Genomic DNA, 25,000 nt, shown 5'->3' on the forward strand with positions numbered 1-25,000 from the left:
AAAAATCCATATTGTGCATCCCTATCTATTAGTAGTATTATTATTTATTTATTCCTGCAAAGTGGCCCATTTGTAAAATGCCATGATATTTATTCCCTGACTTCCCTGTATTGAAGACGAGGCTAACATGATGCACATCACATGTACTTGTACACACACTCTGGCACCCTTCAAAACACTCATCACATGGACTATCCCTTTAAGTGTCTGTATCACCACGGGCCCATCCCTTTAAGAGCCTAACAAGTGCTCCAAACAATCAGCCAGTGGCAGATTAGAGAGAGAGAGAGTTGTCTGTCTATCTGTTTGTCTCTCTCTCTCTCTCTCTGTCTGTACCTTGGCCAGCAGACACCTGTCCATCTGCTTACTGGCCATGTCCCTCCGTCCAATCACATGAAATCAGAGAGAGAGAGAGGGTGATAGAGAGAGATAGAGTGAGCGATAGGGAGGAGGGGTGAATGTCTACCTGACTGTCTGACCCAAATGTGTGGGATGTTCTGTTCCAACAACAGCTGGCACAGTGTGTGTGTGTGTGTGTGCGTGTGTGTGTGTGCGTGGGTGTGTGTGTGTGTGTGTGTGTGTGTGTGTGTGTGTGTGTGTGAGTGAGTGTGTGTAATACTCACGTATGGACCTCAGGCTGTTCCATGAAGCGCTCCACACTAACAAAACAGAAACACACACAGTCAACAACACTGGCCAGGTGGGACTACTGCATGCCTGTGTGTGTGTGTGTGTGTGTGTGTGTGTGTGTGTGTGTGTGAGAGAGAGAGAGAGAGAGAGAGCAAGATCAAGACAAAGACATGAACGAAAGGAGACACGGAGTGAACAAACAAGAGAAAAACAGGAAATACATTGTCAACACACATATGTCAGCGCAAAAAACGTTAGACATAAACAAAACAGTTACACCTACACACACACGCGCGCGCACACACATGCGCACACACACACACACACGCACATTCACGACTTGTGAATTTTCATCGACTACTCCCAGAAAGTAGTTGACTTAGTCCATTAATATCGCGGGAGATATATCATATTTATTTCACCCGATAAAAATGACCAATTCTCGTCAAAAAGGTCTCAAAAACAGCCAGTAGAGGGTTAACTAATGTAGGCGGGACCAACCTGGGGGTATGTGAAATAGCAGTGTCCTGATTGGCTCTGAGAGGCTGTTTACAAAAGAGTCTTTCCCTCTCTAAATACCTTCAAATCAGTTTATTTAACATGGCCTAATATAGAAAATGGTTGTTCAAACAAATCTATGTTCAATGCATTTATTTATATTGTTTATTCCTAAAACCACAGATGAACGATTAGTCGACTAAGATGTATAGTGTCGACTCGTGGTTTTGATAGTCGACTAGTCTGTGAAAGCCTGAACACACACACACACACACACACACACACACACACACACAGGTTTCTCTCTCCTCGCTCTGAGCTGCTGACCTACTAAACCATTCATGACATGCAGTGCACTGTATGACATGCCTGTGTGTGTGTGTGTGTGTGTGTGGTCTGCCCCGTGGAGGAAGGAGGCAAAGCGAGGACAACGAGAGAGAGGGAGAGAGAGGGAGAGAGAGATAGAGAGAGAGAGAGGGGGGGAGAGGGAGAGAGGGGGAGAGAGAGAGAGAGAGAGAGAGAGAGAGATTTAGTTATGTTCATGTTTTTGCAGGACGGGGGCAGCTCTGTCCTACAAACCCGTGGCCAAATGCCCAATGCTAGAATGGATCTGCCGGAGGGACATGAGGGCCGATGATTGGTTGGGTTCTGTAACAATTCCACTTGAATGTATCAACATTTCGTAGCAAATACTGTAATAATATCCACGCTCCTTGTCCACCTTGAGTGTGTGTGTGTGTTAGGGTGCATCAAATTGCAATGTAAAAATTAAATCTCAACATATCAAACTGTCTGGGGTTGCATTTTGTTATGAGACACATAAAAATGACTTTTGCAAAGTTTTGGGAAAATTGATTGAGATTTAGGGGTGCAACACAGCATGTGAAAAATACGAAAATCTGCCTTTTTGGGTCAAGGCAAATTTTAGAAATGCATAGAACAACATTTTGAATAGAACAAGATGTATTTATTTTTTAACAGAACATTTGAATTTGAATAGAACATTTATTTATTTGAGAACATTGAAGCAACCATTGAGCAACGACTAGAGTCCTAGTCCTGGTCCAGCTTGCGCTTGCAGCTGCGCAGTTTTGGCTGTTTAGAGCGGTCATGCTCCACTGCCTGCAGTACATTCTGCAGATGCTCCTCTCCCCTGGCTGCTGCCACGAAGTCTGATGTGAGTTTGACGGCACGCTCGGCGCAGTCATTCACAACATTGATGGCACGTACATTCACCGCACCCATCTGGAATTCCGCACTGGTAGCCCAATCCTCTACATCAAGCGAAAGAAACGCTGGATCAATGTGCAGCTGATACATGCCGAACCAGCAGTCTGGGTTGGCGAGGTCGGCCAAGCTGGTGGTCGGCGAGAGGGTTGGAAACTTCGGCTTGCCGAAACCAGTGTCAAAGCAGAGCTGTGGGGCTCGCATTGGGACATCAGCCGGCTTGTGCTCTAAGATGGCATTTGCAAGTGCGCGCCGCTCGCCAACTGGCACCTTGGTGCTGAAGAGTGCCAGGGGCAGCATCTCGCCTGTCAGGTACCATAGGTGCCGCTCCAGCGCCTTAATCGCTGATGCTGTGATGCCCTCGTCAACAGACTTGTAAGCATACAGGTGGCGGTAGAGTGTGAGATCATTCCATGCTGCGTCTACGGCCTGTCGCAGGTCAGCCACCACGTTGCGTAGATGTGCGTGATAAAGTTGGCAAACGCCCGAATCTTCAGCACCTGCTGCCGCGTGGTGATGTGCCCTGAGGAAGCAACGCAATGTGCTGCTCCATCAAGGTCAGTTTGAGTGTGTAGAGCAGCTTGGCCATCCATCGCGCCTTGTGCAGTGCTCCCGGCCGTTGGAAGGTAACTGGAGTGTGCGCTGGACCGTCTGCACCCAGATACACACGACACAGCTGCACGAACTCACGGTAGTCACCTCGCTTGTAGTCAAGCACTCCTGCAGCACACTCAATGAATTCACCACGCAACTTGACCAGGAACGGTGGTTCGGCGGCGTCTGGAATGTAACAGGACAATGGGTCGCTGTCCTTGTGTGGCACCAGGTTCCAGTTATCCCGCAGACGTGTAAACAATGTAACCTCTGGCGAGCGTGACGTCTCCACCTTGAGGTCAGTGAAAATGTGGCTGAGGAGCACCTCGCCGATGTGGTGCCGACACCCAGACCAGAGCAGTGGTCGACCCATTGAGAGCTGAATGGCGATGCAGGCTGCCGTGAGATGGCCAGTGTTTGATGCGGTGGTGTCAAATGCCATGTTGACAACCTGGTCAGCACAGCACCACTCCTGCAGCAGCTTGCACGTCAGCCGGGCGATGATCGTTCCACATGCTTCGTCTGTCCCCTTCATGAATGCTGGCACACCGAGCAGTTTGAGCCGCTCCGCATCTCCGACCACCACTGTCAGACGCTCCTCTAACTGGCGTACATTGTTGAGCATTGGCGTCAACTTACTGTCCCAGTGTAGGGTGCACATGGGAGGTGGTGTCCACTGCTCATGCCGTTCCTCACTGATTGCCTCCAGCACGTGGTGGCGTGCTCGGTCTGCTGTCGCGTAGGATGTAGAGATCTTTGCCGAATTACCACCTGACTCCTCGATCAGGCCGCGCGTGAAGGCAGCCTACTGCATTGGTGTGATCTTCAACCGTGTAGCCAGTGACACAAGACTCGGCCGGCTGAGGATGTTGGATGGAATGAAGGCTGTGGTGCCAGTCTTCTTATACTCGTGGGTGGGTGTGTCCTCAGCCGGTGGAGCAGCTGTTTCATCTGCGTCGCTATCCTCATCACTTTGGCTTTCCAACACCGCCATGCTGGACGCTGCAGTCATCTTCTGCTGCTCCTTGTTATGGTATGCCTGCTGGGCTGCTTCACGCTCCTGACGCCGCTTCACCTTGGATTGCAGCTTGGCATCAAACGCTCCAAATGTGGCCACTCTGTCGCCCTTCATGCTGGCCAGGAAAGCAATGTCCTCTGGATTGTGGATCATCTCCTCTGCGTTTGGAGACCACAGCGGGAATGTGGCATCCAGCCTGTGCTCCATTGCGTCCACTAGTCGAGCTGTAGCCTCACTGCAGCGCCTGTCCTGCGGAATGCACCGTAGCTTGTTGTTAGCGTCGACAAGCGCCACCATCTTGTCGCATGCTCGACGATCGCTCACCATCGGGATATTGGCCTTCCCATAAAATGGCCGCACCTGCTCCAAGACGACCTTGGCCGCCTCGAACCGTGTCAAAGCTCCCATCGAACAAGCACTAACCCCCCCCCCCCCCCCCGCGAGAAAGATCAGCTCTCAAGTTCTCGTGGCAGTTATGTTTTCCCCTCCCCAATGTAATTCCGACAGGAATGGTTATTGGTTATGTTAGGCTAGGGACCCAAAGCAGAGAAAGTTGAAGTTTAGAACATTCTTGTGGGAATGATTAATTTAGCAGAGATTTTTTGGAAGATAATAAAATGGTGAAGGTGAATTCTTTGCCACATGGCTTGCTGCTTCTTCTTTTTTAAACCAAACATTGAAACCTAAGCCCAAAGTGATGGAACCAGAGAATGGCATAAAATGAACCAATTGATCAGTTACCCCCTGCTGCCGAAAAAGCTGATGTGCCGTTGTACCCCTAGATCACCACGTATTGCAAAAATATTTTACATGTGTTGTTTTTCCATGGATGGTAACACTTTTAGCACCCAGACAGATCAATATTCTGAAAATGTGTATTTTGATGCACCCTAGTGTGTGTGTGTATGTATACGTGTGTGTGTGTACACTATATATGTGTGTGTGTGTGTGTGTGTGTGTGTGTATGTATGTATGTATGTATGTATGTATGTATGTATGTGTGTGTGTGTGTGTGTATGTACAGTATGTATGTATGTATGTGTGTGTGTGTGTGTGTGTGTGTGTGTATGTATGTATGTATGTATATGTGTGTGTGTGTGTGTGTGTGTGTGTGTGTGTGTGTGTGTGTGTGTGTGACATACACACCTCTCCTTCAGGATGAACAAGGCTCCCAGCTGCACAAGAACAGTGGAGGCAAACACAGCTAACACCTCCAGTCTTTCAAACCTAGAGAGAGAGAGAGAGAGAGAGATGACATACTACCATAACATACATATAAATAAATACACACACACACACACAGGCTGAGGCAGCATGTGTGTGCTGTGTAAACAGCTATATTCTCAGATGACGCAAAGCACGTGACAACAATTTGAGCACACACACACACACACACACACACACACACACACACAGAGGAGTGAGCATATGAGCAGTCAGCACCCTGGGGCGTGTTCTACATACAAGAAACATGAAACACAAAGGCACACAAACACAGTCACACACACACAGCAGAGTACAAACAGTCTTTCATATACAGATGCTCATGGTGCACACACGCACACACGCAAACGCAAACACACACGCGCACGCACACACACACACACGCACAAACACACGCGCGCACGCGCGCACACGCACACACACACACACACACACACACACACACACACACACACACACACACACACCTTAAATTCAATGATTTGTCAATGACTTTCCATGCCCAAATGCATCTAATTGAAGGAGCCAACACACTGCATAGTGTGAGACATGGATCAAGGTTCATTACTGTTACAACACTGTTACAACACACACTGTTACAACACTGTTACAACACACACTGTTACAACACTGTTACAACACACACTGTTACAACACACACTGTTACAACTGTTACAACACTGTTACAACACTGGCCATTTGTCCTATTTGTCACAGTTTGGATCAAGAACAGTGACGACTCAAAACTATGAAATAACAAAAGGAATCAAGCAGCAACCAAAAAGGTGTTCTATTTTAGACCCTTTCTTTGGGCCATAACTTACGCCAAGTGCAAGTTTGATCTTTGCTAGTTTCTAGCACTCAAAATCTCCACTTTTTCCATTTGAATGACCACTGAGTCACTGAAACACATCCTTTGATGTACTGACTCAGTGGTCATTCAAAAGAGGAAAAAAGGGAGATTTTGAGTGCTAGAAACTAGCAAAGATCAAACTTGCACTTGGCGTAAGTTATGGCCCAAAGAAAGGGTCTAAAATAGAACACCTTGTCTATGTCTATGTCTATGTCCTAGCCCTGGCACTGTGCGTAAGATGGCCCTTTGTCTTGAAGGAAACGCAAAGGCTTTAGAAAGAAAGTCATACAGAGTACAGAGGATCAACTTGATTTATTTGTGTCTAAGAAATAGAGCCCGACCGATATATCGGTCCACCGATATTGGCCGATAACCGATATATCGGTATCGGCCGATATGTTGGCCGATATGCCGATATTTTTTTATTTAGTCGTTTTTTAAGTTATAGACAGCATGTTGTGTATATTTGATCTTTTTTCTTAACTCAAGTTATATTTTATATTTGTTCTATTTGTGTTTTTGTATTTCTAGTTAAGTGGACCAGACTAACTGCCAGGTAGTGTGTGTACTGTGTCAGAGGTAGACCACACTAACTGCCAGGTAGTGTAGTGTACTGTGTGAGAGGTGGACCACACTAACTGCCAGGTAGTGGTGCACTGTGTCAGAGGTGGACCACACTAACTGCCAGGTAGTGCGTGCACTGTGTCAGAGGTGGACCACACTAACTGCCAGGTAGTGCGTGTACTGTGTCAGAGGTGGACCACACTAACTGCCAGGTAGTGCGTGTACTGTGTCAGAGGTGTGTTTTTCAGTATGTACAGAATTTGATTATCATAGAAACTTGTTTTTATACAGATCATATTGAAATCCGTAATATCGGTTATCGGCCATAGCGGCATTGTTAATATCCTGGATGTATTAAAATAACTGGATAGGGGACGTGCCACGCCCACCCATGCATTCGGATGGAGGCTGCTCACTGGCGCATGAAGCCATCATGGGGGCTTTTTCTTCCTGGTTTTACTTCCTGACCATGCAGCCCAAGGCGAAGTGCGCATGTGTGCCATGACGTGTTCCATGACGTCTCCCACCCCTCCCACCCAAGGATTGTATTACAAGAAGAAAATACACCCGTATACGGCTCTTAGTGGCTTCTGAAGAAACAAGGCCAGGTGGAAACCTGGCATAGGGCCGGTGCATGGTAGCCTATTGCCTATTACTTATCCTACTGCATAGGCTAAAATACCCGCTAACGTTCAAGTAGCATATTAATTAATTAATCGTTCGGGGAATAGCTTATTATACGCTGTAACGTTATGGACTGCTAACGTTCACGTAGCATATTAATTAATCATTCGGGCAATTGGTATCAGTCTTCCACGAAATAAAATAGTCCGTCCCACCTCCACCACCCTCCGTTTTAAAGCCGACTCAAACGTTAACTTTATCACAGGAATGCGGGTTTAATCACAGGAATGCGGGTTTAAGGATGTTTTGCGTTCTACATTAATTAAATGAAGACATTACCGTTTGGCAGCTTGCTTTGTTTGTATGATAGATACGTATTGGCCAAGTATATAAACATTTAAGAGCGAAGACTTTCAGGAAGTGACACAGAGCTCTCTCTCTCTCTCTCTCTCTCTGTGTCAAAGGCCGGGCTCGCCCCCGCTCGTGCACGAGCCGAGGGAAATCTCCTCTTTCTCGCAGAGAAGAGCCTGGTGACGCGAGAAAAGTAGTGTGGAGCTGCAGCGTCCGTGCAGTACTACACAAATAAAAAGCTCAGCTGATGTAGATGCAGCCAATTGTGCTCTGGAACTTTTTGCCATTTTTCGCCATAAATGTTCGTAAAGTGGCACTTATTGAAACCTACTACCCTGCTTGTAGGCATCAAAAGTCATCAGAAATTAATTTAGTGATGAAATAAAACTTTAAATTGTAAAAAACTTTCCGGAGCTTATGGCGTCTTCTCTGCTGCGTTCTGCCTCTGCTTATGCCGAAATGCATGCTGGGAGCTTATGCCGAAATGCATGCTGGGAGTGTGGAAAGACATTTAGAACCTGAATCCATGCTCAAATCTGGCGACAGAGTCGAATGTAGGGGCCCTGCTATGCATGCTGCACACCGGCCCCAAAAATGCCCCATAAAAAATTTGTTGATAATTAAAAGAGTCGTTTTATACTTTGAGTGACACCCGGAAAAAAATCCCCTGGGTTTAACAGCTGCCGGGGTCCCCATGCAAGTGGATGCATGGCGTCACGTGACTTGCAATACAGAGCTTCGCCACCAGGTTCAAATGGCTTCACAGCCCAGCGCTATTCCTGGGGGCTTGGTTAATATGGGCAGCCTTACAGATACAGGCCGCGGGTGTCAGTGGGAGGTCGTGAGGTCGTGGGGTCGATCGTGCAGCAGGGAGTGGCTCACTGGGCTTATAGAGGTTAAACCTGTCCATCTGACCCCCCCCCCCCCCCGCATAAACGCTACGAGCTAATGAACAACTTCCTTCAGCCACCATCTTCAAAATAAAATGCCTTGACTCTGACAGTGAGAGAGTTAAGTGGAATTATGGGTTACTGCTGAAGAGACATGGACACACAGACAGACAGAGGCAGAGCAGCAACAACACTGCACTTTGAATGGTGTTTTCAGTGTTTTATAAAAGCGCTGGTGATTGTGGATTATCTGTTTGGTTTAATCTGTTTGATTCCTCCACCTGAGAAATTATTTTACTAATTAATCGATTATTCACTTAATCTATGAAATAGCTAGTAAATTAATCACCAATTATTTTGATAATCGATTAATTGGTTTGAGTAATTAAGGAAAAAGACAAAAAAAAATCTCTGATTCCAGCTTCTTGTAGTCTCTTAAAACAGACTGTCTTATCTACATCCGGCGGATGCAGCTATATACAGTCTGTACTTCGTGGGGGAGAATCATGCACCAAACGGAAAAGGAAGTTGAAAGGCGGGACTTCCGCTCATTCGTCCAATCAGAATTTAACATTAGCTAACTAGCTGTATACTGCTGTAGCTATCGTTAGCTAACGCTGATTAGTAAGACGAACGATAAGGTCAGTAACGTTAGCAACTTACCTCATCACTTTCGTTTAACTCTGGAATAAGTGCACGTCTTGCACGAGGTTCCTCCAAGCCGCGGATACATCGTTTACGTCTATCAGGGTCTTCTTTCACCGGTTTCGTCGGCGTAGCTTCCATGGTAATTCTAAAGCACTGCTAGCATTAGCAACCTGCATCGGTTTATTTCCGGGGGGAACATATTTTTCGTGGACACGCGTGTCGTGATTGGTCAGATTCCGTCGAACTTCCTTCCGGTCTGAAGGTTTTTTTCACTACTTCCTTGTGCATGTTCTGGGGGTCTAACGTACAGACGGTATGGCGAGAGCATTTGAAAATTGCGGAAGCCAACTCGTCTGTTCTAAGAGACTAAGCTTCTTGTGAATATTTTCTGCTTGCTTTACTCCTCTATGACAGTAAACTGATTATATTTGGGTTGTGGACAAAACAAGACATTTGATGGCATTTGATGACATCATCTTGGGCTTTGGGAAACACTGATCAATATTTTTCACCATGTTCTGACATTTTATAGACCAAACAACTACGGTAATCGATTAACCGGAAAAATAATCAACAGATTAATTGACAATGAAAATAATGGTTCGCTGCAGCCCTAAAAGAATGCTAAATGCCCATCATAAGTTACTAGAAATAAAAGCGAGTCTTCAAATGTCCTCCTTAGGCTGACCAGCAGCCAAAAAACACACAGCATTCATTTTACAATGAGATGAAAGAGAGATGCACGGAAAATGTTAGCATTTGCAAAACGGTAACCTGCAATGTTAATGTTTAATATCTTTGCTTGATAAAAAGACTCAAACGTGTTCATGTCATGATCACAAACTAGAGTTGTGCTTATACAGATCACATTAGAGGAAGATTCAAGCCAAGATTGGTTTGACTTTGAGAATCAAACTAACAAACTAACAAACAAATGAACTAACTAACGAACAAACTGACAGAGACCGATCCAGTTATGCAATAAATAAACCATTGCTTTCCTATTCAGAGGGGGGCATACTGGATGTGTGTGTGTGTGTGTGTGTGTGTGCGTGTGTGTGCGTGTGTGTGTGTGTGTGTGTGTGTGCGTGTGTGTGTGTGTGTGAGCGTGCGTGCGTGTGTGTGTGTCTGCGTGTGTGTGTGTGTGTGTCTGCATGTGTGTGTGTGTGTGTGTGTGTGTGTGTGTGTAAGACAGAGACCATGTGTATAGCCAGTGAGCCGATGAGCCAACACCTACAGGTTAATATGTTGGCTATGTTTACTGGCACTGCGGGCAAACATGCACGTCGCACACGCACACACTCATAGTCATCATCGACCACACACACACACACACACACACACACACACACTAATGCCTCGGCTTAGCTCCGCCCTCCCTCCTCTGTTGTGCGGCCTAATCGCCTCCATGTCTGCGGGTTCAGAGGTCAGGTGTGGCACTACCAACGGCCTGCAGTGGATAATCTATAGGGGGCCAAGGGCCATACAGAAAACCACCTGTCAACTCCAAACACATTTTCCTGTACAGCGGACCACTACTTGATTGTTTTTACTGTACAGTGGACCACTACTTGATTGTTTTTACTGTACAGTGGACCACTACTTGATTGTTTTTACTGTACAGCGGACCACTACTTGATTGTTTTTACTGTACAGCGGACCACTACTTGATTGTTTTTACTGTACAGCGGACCACTACTTGATTGTTTTTACTGTACAGCGGACCACTACTTGATTGTTTTTACTGTACAGCGGACCACTACTTGATTGTTTTTACTGTACAGCGGACCACTACTTGATTGTTTTTACTGTACAGCGGACCACTACTTGATTGTTTTTACTGTACAGCGGACCACTACTTGATTGTTTTTACTGTACAGTGGACCAGTGCTTGATTTTCAACTTGAAATCATAAACATATATTTGTGTTGTAATGTAGGTAAACAAAACTGCATTACAAAACAAAACAACAAACAAAACTGCATTAAACCCTGGTAGTCTTGCCAACAACAAACTATACTGTAGTAAACTAGAGTCTAGTTCACTTGTAGTCTAGCTACTAGACTACAATAAACTAAACTAACCTAACCTACAAAAGAAAAGAACAATAGATTACACTACTTTAACCTACATATTGCAGTAAATACACTAGACTACATAAAAACTACACTAAACAAGTACACCAGTGATGTAGATCCACCCTTGGGGCAGTCCAATTCATTGTCAATGCTGCCCCCTAGTGGCACACAGTCAACATTACGGTGTGACTAACAAACAACCGGACGGAGAGCGTTCTGTCTCTTCGGTGGGGGACAGCTAACACTAAGCGCCCACTAAACGTCACTAAACTAAAATAATACACTTTTAATAATACACTTTATTTGGAGAGCAACTTTTAACTGTTCACAAAGTGCTTTGCAGAATATGAAGGCATAAAAACAAAGACAAGAATGACACAGGAGTAAAGTAAATTACACTTAACTAAACTAGATGATACCACACAAAACTACAGTTGACTGCAGTAAACAACACTAAAACACACTTCACTAAAGTCCAGTAAAGTACAGTAGAGATCACGCCCAACGAGGAGTTTATTATCTGGACTAGAATTAATGGATGACAGGGCGATCACACACACACACACACACACACACACACACACACACACACACACACACTATAAGCGCCAAGTGGAGCTGAAAAGCAGCTTTCCCCTCAATCACCACTCTTCCACACCTTAAGGTCAGAGGTCAGCTGTCAACTACACATATGCACACACACACACACACACACACACACACACACACACACACACACACACACACACACGGCTTAAAGCAAAAACACGTTCTCAGCTTGAAATGTTCCTGACCAATGGGGGGAAAGTTCGGTAGTCAGCAGACTGCACCATCACACCATTTATTTCTCTATCAAATACAACTAGACTGGCCAACAAAATATCTTTTAAATATACTACTAACTACAGCTTAAAGTGTATTACTATAAGATGGCTGAAACCAGATCCTCCCACATATAATATATGGATTCAAAAGTGTGGGATATTTACCAGATGGAGCAAATCACTTACACACTAAGGCTTCAGAAACCAATTTTTGTTAAAAGACTGTCATAATTCTATTAATGCAATGAGGTTTACTACCCAATGCTGTACGCCCCCCGAGTCTAATTTCCATTCTCTCACACATTTTTTATAGATATCACATACATACATACATACACACTAGTTCCCCCGATGTAAATTTCTCTCTTCTCTCTCTCTCTCTTGCTCTCCCTATCTATGAAGCGCTGCTGGACATATGTATTTGTTGGAGTGGAGGTTTATTATTATTTTTTATTTGTTTGTTTTCAGGTTTGGTGTTCATTATTATTGTCATTACAAGCTATGAGTGTATATACAATGATAATGTGTACAATAAGCACACTGCTGGAAAAGGAAAAGGAAAAAGCAAACAACTGTAATCGAAGGAATACAATGATGTACAATGTTGATGTAAACCAAATAAAAATTAAGTAAAAAAAAAAAAATACAACTAGACTTAGAGATTTACTGCCATTTGCACAGAGAGTACAGGCCAGGTACCAGAGAGTACAGGCCAGGTACAGACCAGGTACCAGAGAGTACAAACCAGGTACCAGAGAGTGCAGGCCAGGTACCAGAGAGTACAGAACAGGTACCAGAGGGTACATGTCAGGTACCAGAGAGTACAGGCCAGGTACCAGAGAGTACAGACCAGGTACAGTACCAGAGAGTACAGACCAGGTACCAGAGAGTACAGGCCAGGTACCAGAGAGTACGGGCCAGGTACCAGAGAGTACAGGCCAGGTACCGGAGAGTACAGGCCAGGTACCAGAGATTACAGGCCAGGTACCAGAGAGTACAGGCCAGGTACCCAAGAGTACAGGCCAGGTACCAGAGAGTACAGGCCAGGTACCAGAGAGTACAGACCAGGTACCAAAGAGTACAGGCCAGGTACCCAAGAGTACAGGCCAGGTACCAGAGAGTACAGGCCAGGTACCAGAGAGTACAGGCCAGGTACCAGAGAGTACAGGCCAGGTACCAGAGCGTACAGACCAGGTACCGGACAGTACAGACCAGGTACCAGAGAATACAGACCAGGTACCAGAGAGTACAGGCCAGGTACCAGAGAGTACAGGCCAGGTACCAGAGAGTACAGGCCAGGTACCAGAGAGTACAGACCAGGTACCCGAGAATACAGACCAGGTACCAGAGAGTACAGCCCAGGTACCAGAGAGTACAGACCAGGTACCCGAGAATACAGACCAGGTACCAGAGAGTACAGGCCAGGTACCAGAGAGTGCAGACCAGGTACCGGAGAGTACAGCCCAGGTACCAGAGAGTACAGACCAGGTACCGGAGAGTACAGACCAGGTACCGGAGAGTACAGGCCAGGTACCGGAGAGTACAGGCCAGGTACCAGAGAGTACAGGCCAGGTACCCAAGAGTACAGGCCAGGTACAGTACCAGAGAGTACAGACCAGGTACAGTACCAGAGAGTACAGACCAGGTACCAGAGAGTACTACAGACCAGGTACCAGAGAGTACTACAGACCAGGTACCAGAGAGCACTACAGACCAGGTACCAGAGAGTACTACAGACCAGGTACCAGAGAGTACAGGCCAACTTGTGAGCATAGTGTGTGACACAGTGAACATAGTGTGATGCAGTGTGATGTCATGAACTCACCCAAAAGAGAAGAGCTGACTGGGTTTCTTCATCGTCACCCAGGAACTGAGCAGACATGTGATCAGACTGGAGGAGAGAAAGAAGGAGAGGAAGGAGGGAAGGGAGGAAGGAGTGAGAAAGGATAGGAGGAAAAGAAAGAGACAAATGTTAGATGCCAGTTAGAAACACTCAGAAACAGAAAGAGAGGTCGACTAAAGTTCACTTCTTGTGTTATTTATTAATTAAAAACATTTGTTTTCTAATGTTAAAGGGCTACGCTCACATTTTGGGAGATGTGGATGTCTTTATCGTCACTGTGTGTGCCCTACAAAGAGCGCTACAGCCCTCCTTGCTACTTAGCTAGCGCTACAATGCTAGTGAACGATACAGCTGCTTACTCCCGTTCAGTCGCCCAAAATACACATTGCAACAGCGCCAGAAACACTCACATGTACATGTTGTGACTCGTGTACTCACCACGCAATGAAATAATAATCCAAAGTTACTAGAAACGGCCATTTTCAAAGTAAATCCACACACCGAGATCTAACAAAGATTAACCAAACTAACCAAGAGTAAGTGAAGTTACTTCCTCGTTTGCCATGAGGCGCTGTACACAGCGCATGCGCTGTACACAGGCACATGCAAAGCGCTAGCAAAGTAGCAGCGAGGGCTGTACCGCTCTTTGTAGGGAACGCACAGTGATGATAAAGGCATCCAAATAAGCAAATCTCCCAAAATGTTGGCGTAGCTATCTACTAGGGGTGGGGGGAAAAAATCGATTCACCTAACACATTGACTGCCAGCCGTTTTTTTTTTACTGTAGGTAGCTTCTGCCAGGCCTTTTTTTGAGGATTCTGGCTCATTTTACAAGAGCCGAGCATAATTTTCTGGTTGGACTTTGTGAACACAAAGTTCAGAAAAGTACTAATAGAATGTGTGCTTTCTCTGTCTAAAAGAGTTAGTTTGTAGAGTTAGTAGTTATGTAGATATTAGCCGTTGAGTACAGCATGGTTTCAGCGTCTGGAAATTTATTCAGAGATAAATGGCTTTTTGTGAAATTCGATAGAAAAGTCACTTTAACCATTCATTTTTGGCATCAGTAAGACCGTCAGACATTCTAAACAATAGTTTTGAACAGTAATTTCCTCCATAACAGCAGGAAACACCCCTCTCATTCAAACTCCTCCCTCCGTGTGTCTTCTCCTCCTTCCTCCTGGCTCTACAGCGGGCGTGTCAGAAGCGCGTTGCTGCTGCCTGCCTGCCTGCCTGCCTGCGTGCCTGCCTGCCTGCTTGCCTGCGTGCGGACGCTCCTTGTGCGAGTCAAGATGGGCCGGGGAATGCGTGGGCGATGGGCAGATGTTGATTCTGGCCTTTCTGAGGTGTTTCAAAGTGTGTTTCACCTATAATCTATTTTGCAAATCGCTCTCCGCTCTCTGTGTGCTGCTGCCTGCGCGGCCGCTCTCGGGCAAGACAAGTCTGGATTACTGTAAAATCGCCTCGCCATTTCCTTGAATGGCTTGCTCCCGCGGCAGTTTTTTCTTTGATTTCGCTCGTCTGGGGGAGCACTGTCAACACTTAGTGGGTCGGTAAAATAGATTATACACATTCAATACCTCCAATAATTGTATAGGAGACGTAAAAGGGATTGATCAACGCCCCACCGTCAAAAAAAAAAAAAACGATTTTTTTGACGTATCAATACGTCGCTGGCAGTCAACGGTTGGATTCTGCTTGACGTATCAATACGTCGTTGGCAGTTAACGTGCTAAGTATCGCGATTTTTAATGTCACAATTTTTTGGATCGATCTTTTATTCCAGAATCGATAATCGCAAAAAAAAAAAAAAAAAAAAAATTGTGCTTGCAGTCAGGCCACTCACTGAACAGCAGGCCAGGCGCCGCCTACTGGTTTACTAGTGGTTTTATTACTTTATTAGTTAGTCTGAAGTAATAATTACACTTCAGGGTTAAAGTGGGTGCATCTCATTGTAAAATTGGACTTCAAACGGCCCAAATCTGGCTTCAAACGGCCCAAATTTCACGCGCGTTGGCCCATATCGGCCTGGCCTGCTTGGTATCTAATGCCCGGCCTGAATTATGATCCCAGTCCGCCCCTGTTTTTAACTATATCGCCCAGCCCTACTCATGATATATAATATACAGTCTCTAGTGTATGATTCAACTTTTCCCATGTTCTAATCTAGTGTAAAAAAGCAAACAAACTGAAAAAAGAAAAGAAAAAAATAAACAAAAATCGCAATAAATCGTAATATCGAATCGCAATAATCGTAGAATCGCAATAATTAAGAATCGCAATATAAATCGAATCGGCACCCAAGAATCGTGATAGTATCGAATCGGGAGATAAGTGAATCGCCACAGCCCTACTATCTACTATTTAAAATAAGTAGGGATAAACGATATATTGGCAATATCGGTATCGGCTGATGTTAGTAAATTTTTTAACATATCGGCATCGGCCTGTTGCAATGTTAATATCGGTATCAGCGAAAATTTCCACATTGAGAGGAAACAATGCGGTAAATATATGATTTATGGGCTTTTCCAAATGTTTTGGAAATAAAGAAATGCATTACTTTTTCAAACTCAAAGTGTGTTTTTCATTATGTGCAAAATGTGATTATCATCATCATAGAAATGTGAAACTTTTTATACAGATCATATCGACATCGGTAAATATCGGTTATTGGCACATAACAGCAATGCTAATATCGGTTATCGGTATCGGCCAAAATTTCCATATCGGTGCATCCCTAAAAATAAGTGACACTTACTCTGATCAAATGATTAAGGACACACACGCACGCACGCACGCACACACACACACACACACACACACACACACACACACACACACACACACACACACACACACACACACACACACACACACACAAGCAATCAGAATATATTTTGAATGATAACAGCCAGGTAACTTGAGACATTGTTGGGAAAGTCTAACCTGGGTCACAAGATGTTTCTCCCAAGAGGAGAAGTTTGTAGCAGTTACTCACCTGAAGAGGTCGAAGATGGTGAGGTACGTGTAGGCGGTTAAGGCTGAAATGACAAAACACAGGCGGAAAAGATGTCACAATTCAGCTAAATGAATGGAATAGGGTTCAAAATGCTTCTACTGAAAAGATCAGAGAGAATGGACGCTTGCTTTTTGATCAGAAGGTTGATCATGTCAGTGGAGAAACACGTTATTTCATGAACATAGGGAATCTTTGGGATCTTTCCATTTTCATTCTTGGGGTCATGACTCAATTCAAACCAATTCATCACCATTATCAACACATCGCAATTTAGCCGAATACATAAACTCTAGATCAAATTGTTTGCCCACTTGACTGCAGGAGACAGATGAGTATAGTCAGAGACATTTAATATCGATAGAGACACCCCAACTTCCAGTCACTTCCTGTATCTGTGCCACAGAGATTCCGCCACTGCCACGCACACCTAGGAGACTGGTCAGCCAATGAAGTTTCATACCATTGACAGACAGCCAATCACAAGCTGATGACCACGCCCATTTAGGAGACCGGAAAATAAACATTTCTTATGACTGGCAGAGCCTGGAGTGGGGTGTCTCTATCTATTAAAAGGTCTCTGGTCTAGTACAACAGTTGGAACTATGGGCGCTTCTTCCAGTGTAATCCTCCCAGCTCCCTCCCCCTGTTACGCTGCTGACACAACATACTGTAGTCATAGCCCGTCTGCGTCTGTAAACCATGTTTCAAAGCTGCAGGCGAAGGGAGAAAATCACGTCCAGCTTGGCCAAACATCTCGCCGATAAATATCCAGAGTTGTTCAAAGAGCAACAGGTTAGCAGATGTGATAGATAAGATAATTACATTCCCTCAAATAAGTCGTCAAACGAGTGTTATTTCTTTGTGACAAGCAACTTTTTTTTCCGCGTCAGAGTTTGACGAGGAAATGCACTGAGTACAAGCGACACAGACCCAACAAGTAGAAAATAAATATATTTTTATTTATTTATCCATTTATTTATTTGTTTGTTTTACATGTAAATTGGTAGCAGAGGGGCACTTCAAGTGTGTCACTGGTTACTCTGTGTTTATCCAGGCCTGACTTGTATTTCACTTTATTTTTTATAAATATTTATGAGGGGGTGCCCCTTTTTCCCTTATGCACCTGGCCCCCAAACTGTTGTACACTTTTTCACTTATGCACCTGGCCCCTTAAACTGTTGTGCACTTTTTCACTTATGCACCTGGCTCCCAAACTGTTGTGCACTTTTTCACTTATGCACCTGGCCCCTTAAACTGTTGTGCACTTTTTCACTTATGCACCTGGCTCCCAAACTGTTGTGCACTTTTTCACTTATGCACCTGGCCCCCCAAACTGTTGTGCACTTTTTCACTTATGCACCTGGCTCCCAAACTGTTGTGCACTTTTTCACTTATGCACCTGGCCCCCCAAACTGTTGTGCACGTCTCTGCATCACCGCAGCAGCTCGTTACTTGGCTGCACGTTTCTCCCTCCATCTGCTCTGCTGTCACTCGCGTCTTTTATGCGGGAATATTCCTGTATCACAAATTCAAAATATACGGGAATTGCAGAAAAGATGCGGGATTCCCGCAATCCTGCGCCCAATTTCAGGCCGTGTAAGAAGCGATCAACCAGTCAGCTAGACACTCACACAGTCAACCAGTCAGCAAGACACTCACACAGTCAACCAGTCAGCCAAAGAGTCAGTCAGTCAGCTAATCTATCATCTAGTAAAACAAGTCATCCAGCGAGCCACTGACTGATTCAGTGCGATCCACAGGGCCTGGATGAATGGCTCAGTGCCTGTCTGCCTTACCACCTGTCTGCCTTACCACCTGTCTGCCTTACCACCTGTCTGCCTTACCACCTGTCTGTCTGCCAGGTTAGTGTAATCAGGCTGTGCTGTGTGGGATGATGAGAGTGGATTAGGCCGGCTTTGTGCTGAGAGGAACATTTTGTTTCCCACCAGCGTCAATGTTGGCCAACCTGACGCCATGTAATCCTGACAGAGAGGCCCACCCACCCACAGCCACACTCAGAGAGGCAGACAGGCAGGCTGACAGGCAGACAGGCAGGCAGGTAGACAGGTAGACAGGCAGGCAGGTAGACAGGCAGACAGGCAGACAGGTAGACAGGCAGGCAGGTAGACAGGTAGACAGGCAGGCAGGTAGACAGGTAGACAGGCAGGCAGGTAGACAGGCAGACAGGCAGGCAGGCAGGCAGGTAGACAGGTAGACAGGCAGGCAGGTAGACAGGCAGACAGGCAGGCAGGCAGGCAGGTAGACAGGTAGACAGGCAGGCAGGTAGACAGGTAGACAGGCAGGCAGGTAGACAGGCAGACAGGCAGGCAGGCAGGCAGGTAGCCAGGCAGACAGACAGACAGGCAGGTAGACAGGCAGGCAGGTAGACAGGGCACCGAGGTTACACCCCCCAGGGCACCGAGGTTACACCCCACAGGGCACCGAGGTTACACCCACCAGGGCACCAGGGTTACACCCACCAGGGCACCAGGGTTACACCCACCAGGGCACCGGGGTTACACCCACCAGGGCACCGGGGTTACACCCACCAGGGCACCAGGGTTACACCCACCAGGGCACCGAGGTTACACCCACCAGGGCACCGAGGTTACACCCACCAGGGCACCGAGGTTACACCCACCAGGGCACCGAGGTTACACCCCACACAGAGCACCGGGGTTACACCCCACCAGGGCACCGAGGTTACACCCCACCAGGGCACCGGGGTTACACCCCACCAGGGCACCGAGGTTACACCCCACCAGGGCACCGGGGTTACACCCCACACAGGGCACCGGGGTTACACCCACCAGGGCACAGAGGTTACACCCCTCAGGGCACCGGGGTTACACCCCCCAGGGCACCGGGGTCACACCCACCAGGGCACCGAGGTTACACCCACCAGGGCACCGAGGTTACACCCACCAGGGCACCGAGGTTACACCCACCAGGGCACCGAGGTTACACCCACCAGGGCACCGAGGTTACACCCACCAGGGCACCGAGGTTACACCCACCAGGGCACCGAGGTTACACCCCACACAGAGCACCGGGGTTACACCCCACACAGAGCACCGGGGTTACACCCCACCAGGGCACCGAGGTTACACCCCCCAGGGCACAGAGGTTACACCCCACCAGGGCACCGGGGTTACACCCACCAGGGCACCGAGGTTACACCCCTCAGGGCACCGGGGTTACACCCCCCAGGGCACCGGGGTCACACCCACCAGGGCACCGAGGTTACACCCACCAGGGCACCGAGGTTACACCCCCTCAGGGCACCGGGGTTACACCCACCAGGGCACCGAGGTTACACCCCCTCAGGGCACCGGGGTTACACCCACCAGGGCACCGGGGTTACACCCCACAGGGCACCGGGGTTACACCCCACAGGGCACCGAGGTTACACCCACCAGGGCACAGAGGTTACACCCCACCAGGGCACCGGGGTTACACCCACCAGGGCACAGAGGTTACACCCACCAGGGCACAGAGGTTACACCCACCAGGGCACAGAGGTTACACCCACCAGGGCACCGAGGTTACACCCCCTCAGGGCACCGGGGTTACACCCACCAGGGCACAGAGGTTACACCCCACCAGGGCACCGGGGTTACACCCACCAGGGCACAGAGGTTACACCCACCAGGGCACAGAGGTTACACCCACCAGGGCACAGAGGTTACACCCACCAGGGCACAGAGGTTACACCCACCAGGGCACAGAGGTTACACCCACCAGGGCACCGGGGTTACACCCACCAGGGCACAGAGGTTACACCCACCAGGGCACAGAGGTTACACCCACCAGGGCACAGAGGTTACACCCACCAGGGCACAGAGGTTACACCCACCAGGGCACAGAGGTTACACCCACCAGGGCACAGAGGTTACACCCACCAGGGCACAGAGGTTACACCCACCAGGGCACAGAGGTTACACCCACCAGGGCACCGGGGTTACACCCACCAGGGCACCGGGGTTACACCCACCAGGGCACAGAGGTTACACCCACCAGGGCACCGGGGTTACACCCCCCAGGGCACCGGGGTTACACCCACCAGGGCACCGGGGTTACACCCACCAGGGCACCGAGGTTACACCCACCAGGGCACAGAGGTTACACCCACCAGGGCACAGAGGTTACACCCACCAGGGCACCGAGGTTACACCCACCAGGGCACCGGGGTTACACCCACCAGGGCACCGGGGTTACACCCACCAGGGCACCGGGGTTACACCCACCAGGGCACCGAGGTTACACCCACCAGGGCACCGGGGTTACACCCACCAGGGCACCGGGGTTACACCCACCAGGGCACCGGGGTTACACCCACCAGGGCACCGGGGTTACACCCACCAGGGCACCGAGGTTACACCCACCAGGGCACCGAGGTTACACCCACCAGGGCACCGGGGTTACACTCCTCAGGGCACCGAGGTTACACCCACCAGGGCACCGGGGTTACACTCCTCAGGGCACCGAGGTTACACCCACCAGGGCACCGGGGTTACACCCACCAGGGCACCGGGGTTACACCCACCAGGGCACCGAGGTTACACCCACCAGGGCACCAGGGTTACACCCACCAGGGCACCGAGGTTACACCCACCAGGGCACCGAGGTTACACCCACCAGGGCACCGGGGTTACACTCCTACTCTTGCAAAGAGTGCCGATGGGATCTTTATTGAGCACAGAGAGTCAGGACTTGGGTTTACGCCTAAAGGATGGTGCTGCTCACTCACAGGACAGAGTCCCTGTCTCTGCCCTGGGGCATTAGAGATGGCGAGATTACTCATGAGACCAGAGGGAAGAGCGCCTCCTGCTGGTCTTTCAACACCACTTTCAGCACCATGGTCTCCCATCCAAGGACAAGCGCCATCCATAAATACCAGTATTATTATGACTCCTACAAAGTGCTTTGCAGTCAATAAAACAATAAATAGACAATTGTATTGTGCAGACATACATAATACCATCTGTTGTGTCTCAGTATGGCACCAAGGTTAACTCATAAACTTTTGTGATTTCTAAGTTGTAATGATCATGTGTATGTTTAATACTTTGTATTTGCCTGCATATTTGTGTCTATTAGAATCAGTTTTTCTTTGCTGTATGTATCCTGTTACTATTGTGATGTGCAGCGAGCAGATTGGTCCACAGCGATCGATGGACTTTCAGCTCATCTTGTTGTGTTGAATTAAAACCAGACGTACAGCAGGTAATAATAATAGCAATAATAATATTAATACCAATAGCAACATCACAGTGACCCAGCCGGCATTGAGGCACGCCGAGCTCAATCAATAAGCGGGCTGAAATTTCCCCTCGCTGTACCAGGGTAGGTTTACATATAACCCCCAAAACACACACACACACGCACGCACACACACACACACACACACACACACACACACACACACACGCTCACACACACACACACACACAAGCACGCACACACAGCCCCGGGTTCGATTCCACTGTAAATCTCCTGCTTACAAACACTGACACCCAGAGGACGTGCGGACGTGAAACCAGACCAACAAACAGACCAGACGGGACATTACTCACACACACACACACACACACACACACACACACACACACACACACACACACACACACACACACACACACACACACACACACACACAGGAATGTACAGACAGACAATGCAAACACAGAGACAAATGCACAAACACGTGTACACAAACATGCAGGCAGAAGTTAGATGACACATTCAAACACAATGACAAACACACACACACACACACACACACACACACACACAGTCACACACACACACACACACATGTATACTGTATGTATATATGAAACACGTAGACATAAAGGTACACACACACACACACACACACACACACACACACACACACACACACACACACACACGCCCCACAGGGCTGGAACTCAATACCCAGAACAGAGTGAAGGATTAAAATCCCTGTTTGTTTTCAGACTCATCGATAGAGGAGAGGGGGAGAGGAGGAGAGAGGGGAGAGGAGTGAGGAGAGGGGAGGAGAGGAGAGGAGGAGAGAGGAGAGGAGGAGAGAGGGAGAGGAGGAGGGGGGATAGGGTAGGGGAGGAGAGAGGAGAGGTGAATGGGGTAGAAGGAAGGAAAGGACAGAAGGAGGATAGGAGTGAAGGAGGTAGTGTAGAGGGAGAGAGATGGAGGGTTTCTACATTTGAAGTGAGAAACTCTAAATGAGGTGAGAGACAGAGAGCGGTGTGTTCCTCTTAGTCCAGCTCTCCAGTGTCTCAATGAGCTTTGGCTCCACATTTCAAAGCTCTGTCATTTGCTGTGATTTGCATCGTTTCCAGAGGGAGGAGGCTGATGACATCACAATTGCTCGAGTGACATCACTCAGCGCACAATTGCTCACCTACTGGCATGCGCAACGCACAATTGTTCAACTTCGCATCATCGAGTGCTCAGGTGACATCACTGATGATGTCAGACATTGTGACATCATTAGTGACACCAGTGATGATGTCATAGAGAGTGACAGAACTGTAGGCTGGAGGAAAACAGTGAATGGATCAATCCAGAAGGAGGCGGTAATGCAACATAAAGGATGCCAACTGCCATAAAACACCACAGAAGAAGAAGAATGATGTCATAGACATTGTGGCATCATCAGTGACATCACAATTACAGTGATATCATCATCTTGGCGGGCAGATGGGAGGTAGGAAGAAAGGGAGGGAGGAAGGAAGGGAGGAGGAGATGCTGGATGGAGAGATGAGTGTGGAGAAATATGAACCGGAGGATGAATATTTAATGATGTCTGCAGAGGAGCAGCCCAAACACACACACACACCCACACACACCCACACACACACACACACACACACTTCCTGGTAGTGAGTGGTGACTGGTTAGAGCAGGATGTGTAACATGTTAACTAACCTCATATTGCTGTAAAGACTACAGACTACTACTTACTACCTCCACTGCCTACAGACTACTACTTACTACCTCCACTGCCTACAGACTACTACTTACTACCTCCACTGCCTACAGACTACTACTTACTACCTCCACTGCCTACAGACTACTACTTACTACCTCCACTGCCTACAGACTACTACTTACTACCTCCACTGCCTACAGACTACTACTTACTACCTCCACTGCCTACAGACTACTACTTACTACCTCCACTGCCTACAGACTAGGGATGTCAACGGTTAACCGTTAATCGATTAACCGTCGCTAACGTCGTTGTTCGGTTATTGCTGTCGGTCTATCAGTTAATATTTAAAAAAAAAAAAAAAAAAAAAAAAAAAAAAAAAAAAAATTTGGTCTATTTACTCAATGAGCTCATGCCCAAACAAGGCGTGTCTATTTAGATGCTGAAATGTTAATGCTTTTTGTGTTAGAAATTCTAACACAAAAAGAATTTGTGTTGAAATGTTGATGCTTTTTGTTAATGCTTGTTAATGCTTTTTGTGTTAGAAATTCTAACACAAAAAGCATTAACATTTCAGCATCTAAATAGACACGCCTTGTTTGGGCATGAGCTCATTGAGTAAATAGACAAAAAAAAAAAAAAAAAAAAAAAAAAAAATTTTTTTTTTTTTATATTAAAAAATTATGAATTAACCGATAGGTTAATCGATTATTAGCGTCGGTTAATCGAAAGTGAAATTAACCGAAAATTGACATCCCTACTACAGACTACTACTTACTACCTCCACTGCCTACAGACTACTACTTACTACCTCCACTGCCTACAGACTACTACCGTAAATTCCGGACTATAAGACGCACCGGTGTATAAGCCGCGGGACCAAAATTGACTATTTTTTTCTTCTATAAGCCGCACCGGTCTATAAGCCGCGGGTGTTTTGATGTTTAATTACCATATGAAAGGGTTCGTGCACAGAGAGGAATGTCGGGAAAGCGATGGCTGTTTGGGGAAGCTCCCATTTATTAACATTTCAACAAAACAAAACAAAAGTCAGGTCACTAATCCCCAGACAAAATCACACAACAATAGGCTATATGTGCAGCAAACCTGTAACCAGAGAAGTCAAGTCACTAATGCTCGTCTTCCTCTTCTTCCTGCGTACTGAAACCACCAAAGTC

General features: G+C 47.1%; 1 protein-coding gene across 3 annotated transcripts in view; it reads right to left on the reverse strand.

Moving 5' to 3' along the window:
* Positions 1 to 25,000, reverse strand: part of slc30a6 (solute carrier family 30 member 6) — a gene marked incomplete at its 5' end in the record, with an annotated part of 89,939 nt that overhangs the window by 29,535 nt on the left and 35,404 nt on the right. For 2 of the 3 annotated variants that reach the window (XM_083650458.1, XM_083650459.1), the window contains 4 exons: positions 624 to 659; positions 5,114 to 5,194; positions 13,849 to 13,914; positions 16,865 to 16,907. In XM_083650458.1, coding sequence (XP_083506584.1) covers positions 624 to 659; positions 5,114 to 5,194; positions 13,849 to 13,914; positions 16,865 to 16,907 — 226 coding nt within the window. The remainder of the gene's footprint in view (positions 1 to 623; positions 660 to 5,113; positions 5,195 to 13,848; positions 13,915 to 16,864; positions 16,908 to 25,000) is intronic. The other variant, XM_083650460.1, reaches the window with a different exon arrangement.

Source organism: Poromitra crassiceps, assembly GCF_964638095.1.
Source record: "Poromitra crassiceps genome assembly, chromosome: 14".
NCBI classification, from domain to species: Eukaryota; Metazoa; Chordata; class Actinopteri; order Beryciformes; family Melamphaidae; genus Poromitra; species Poromitra crassiceps.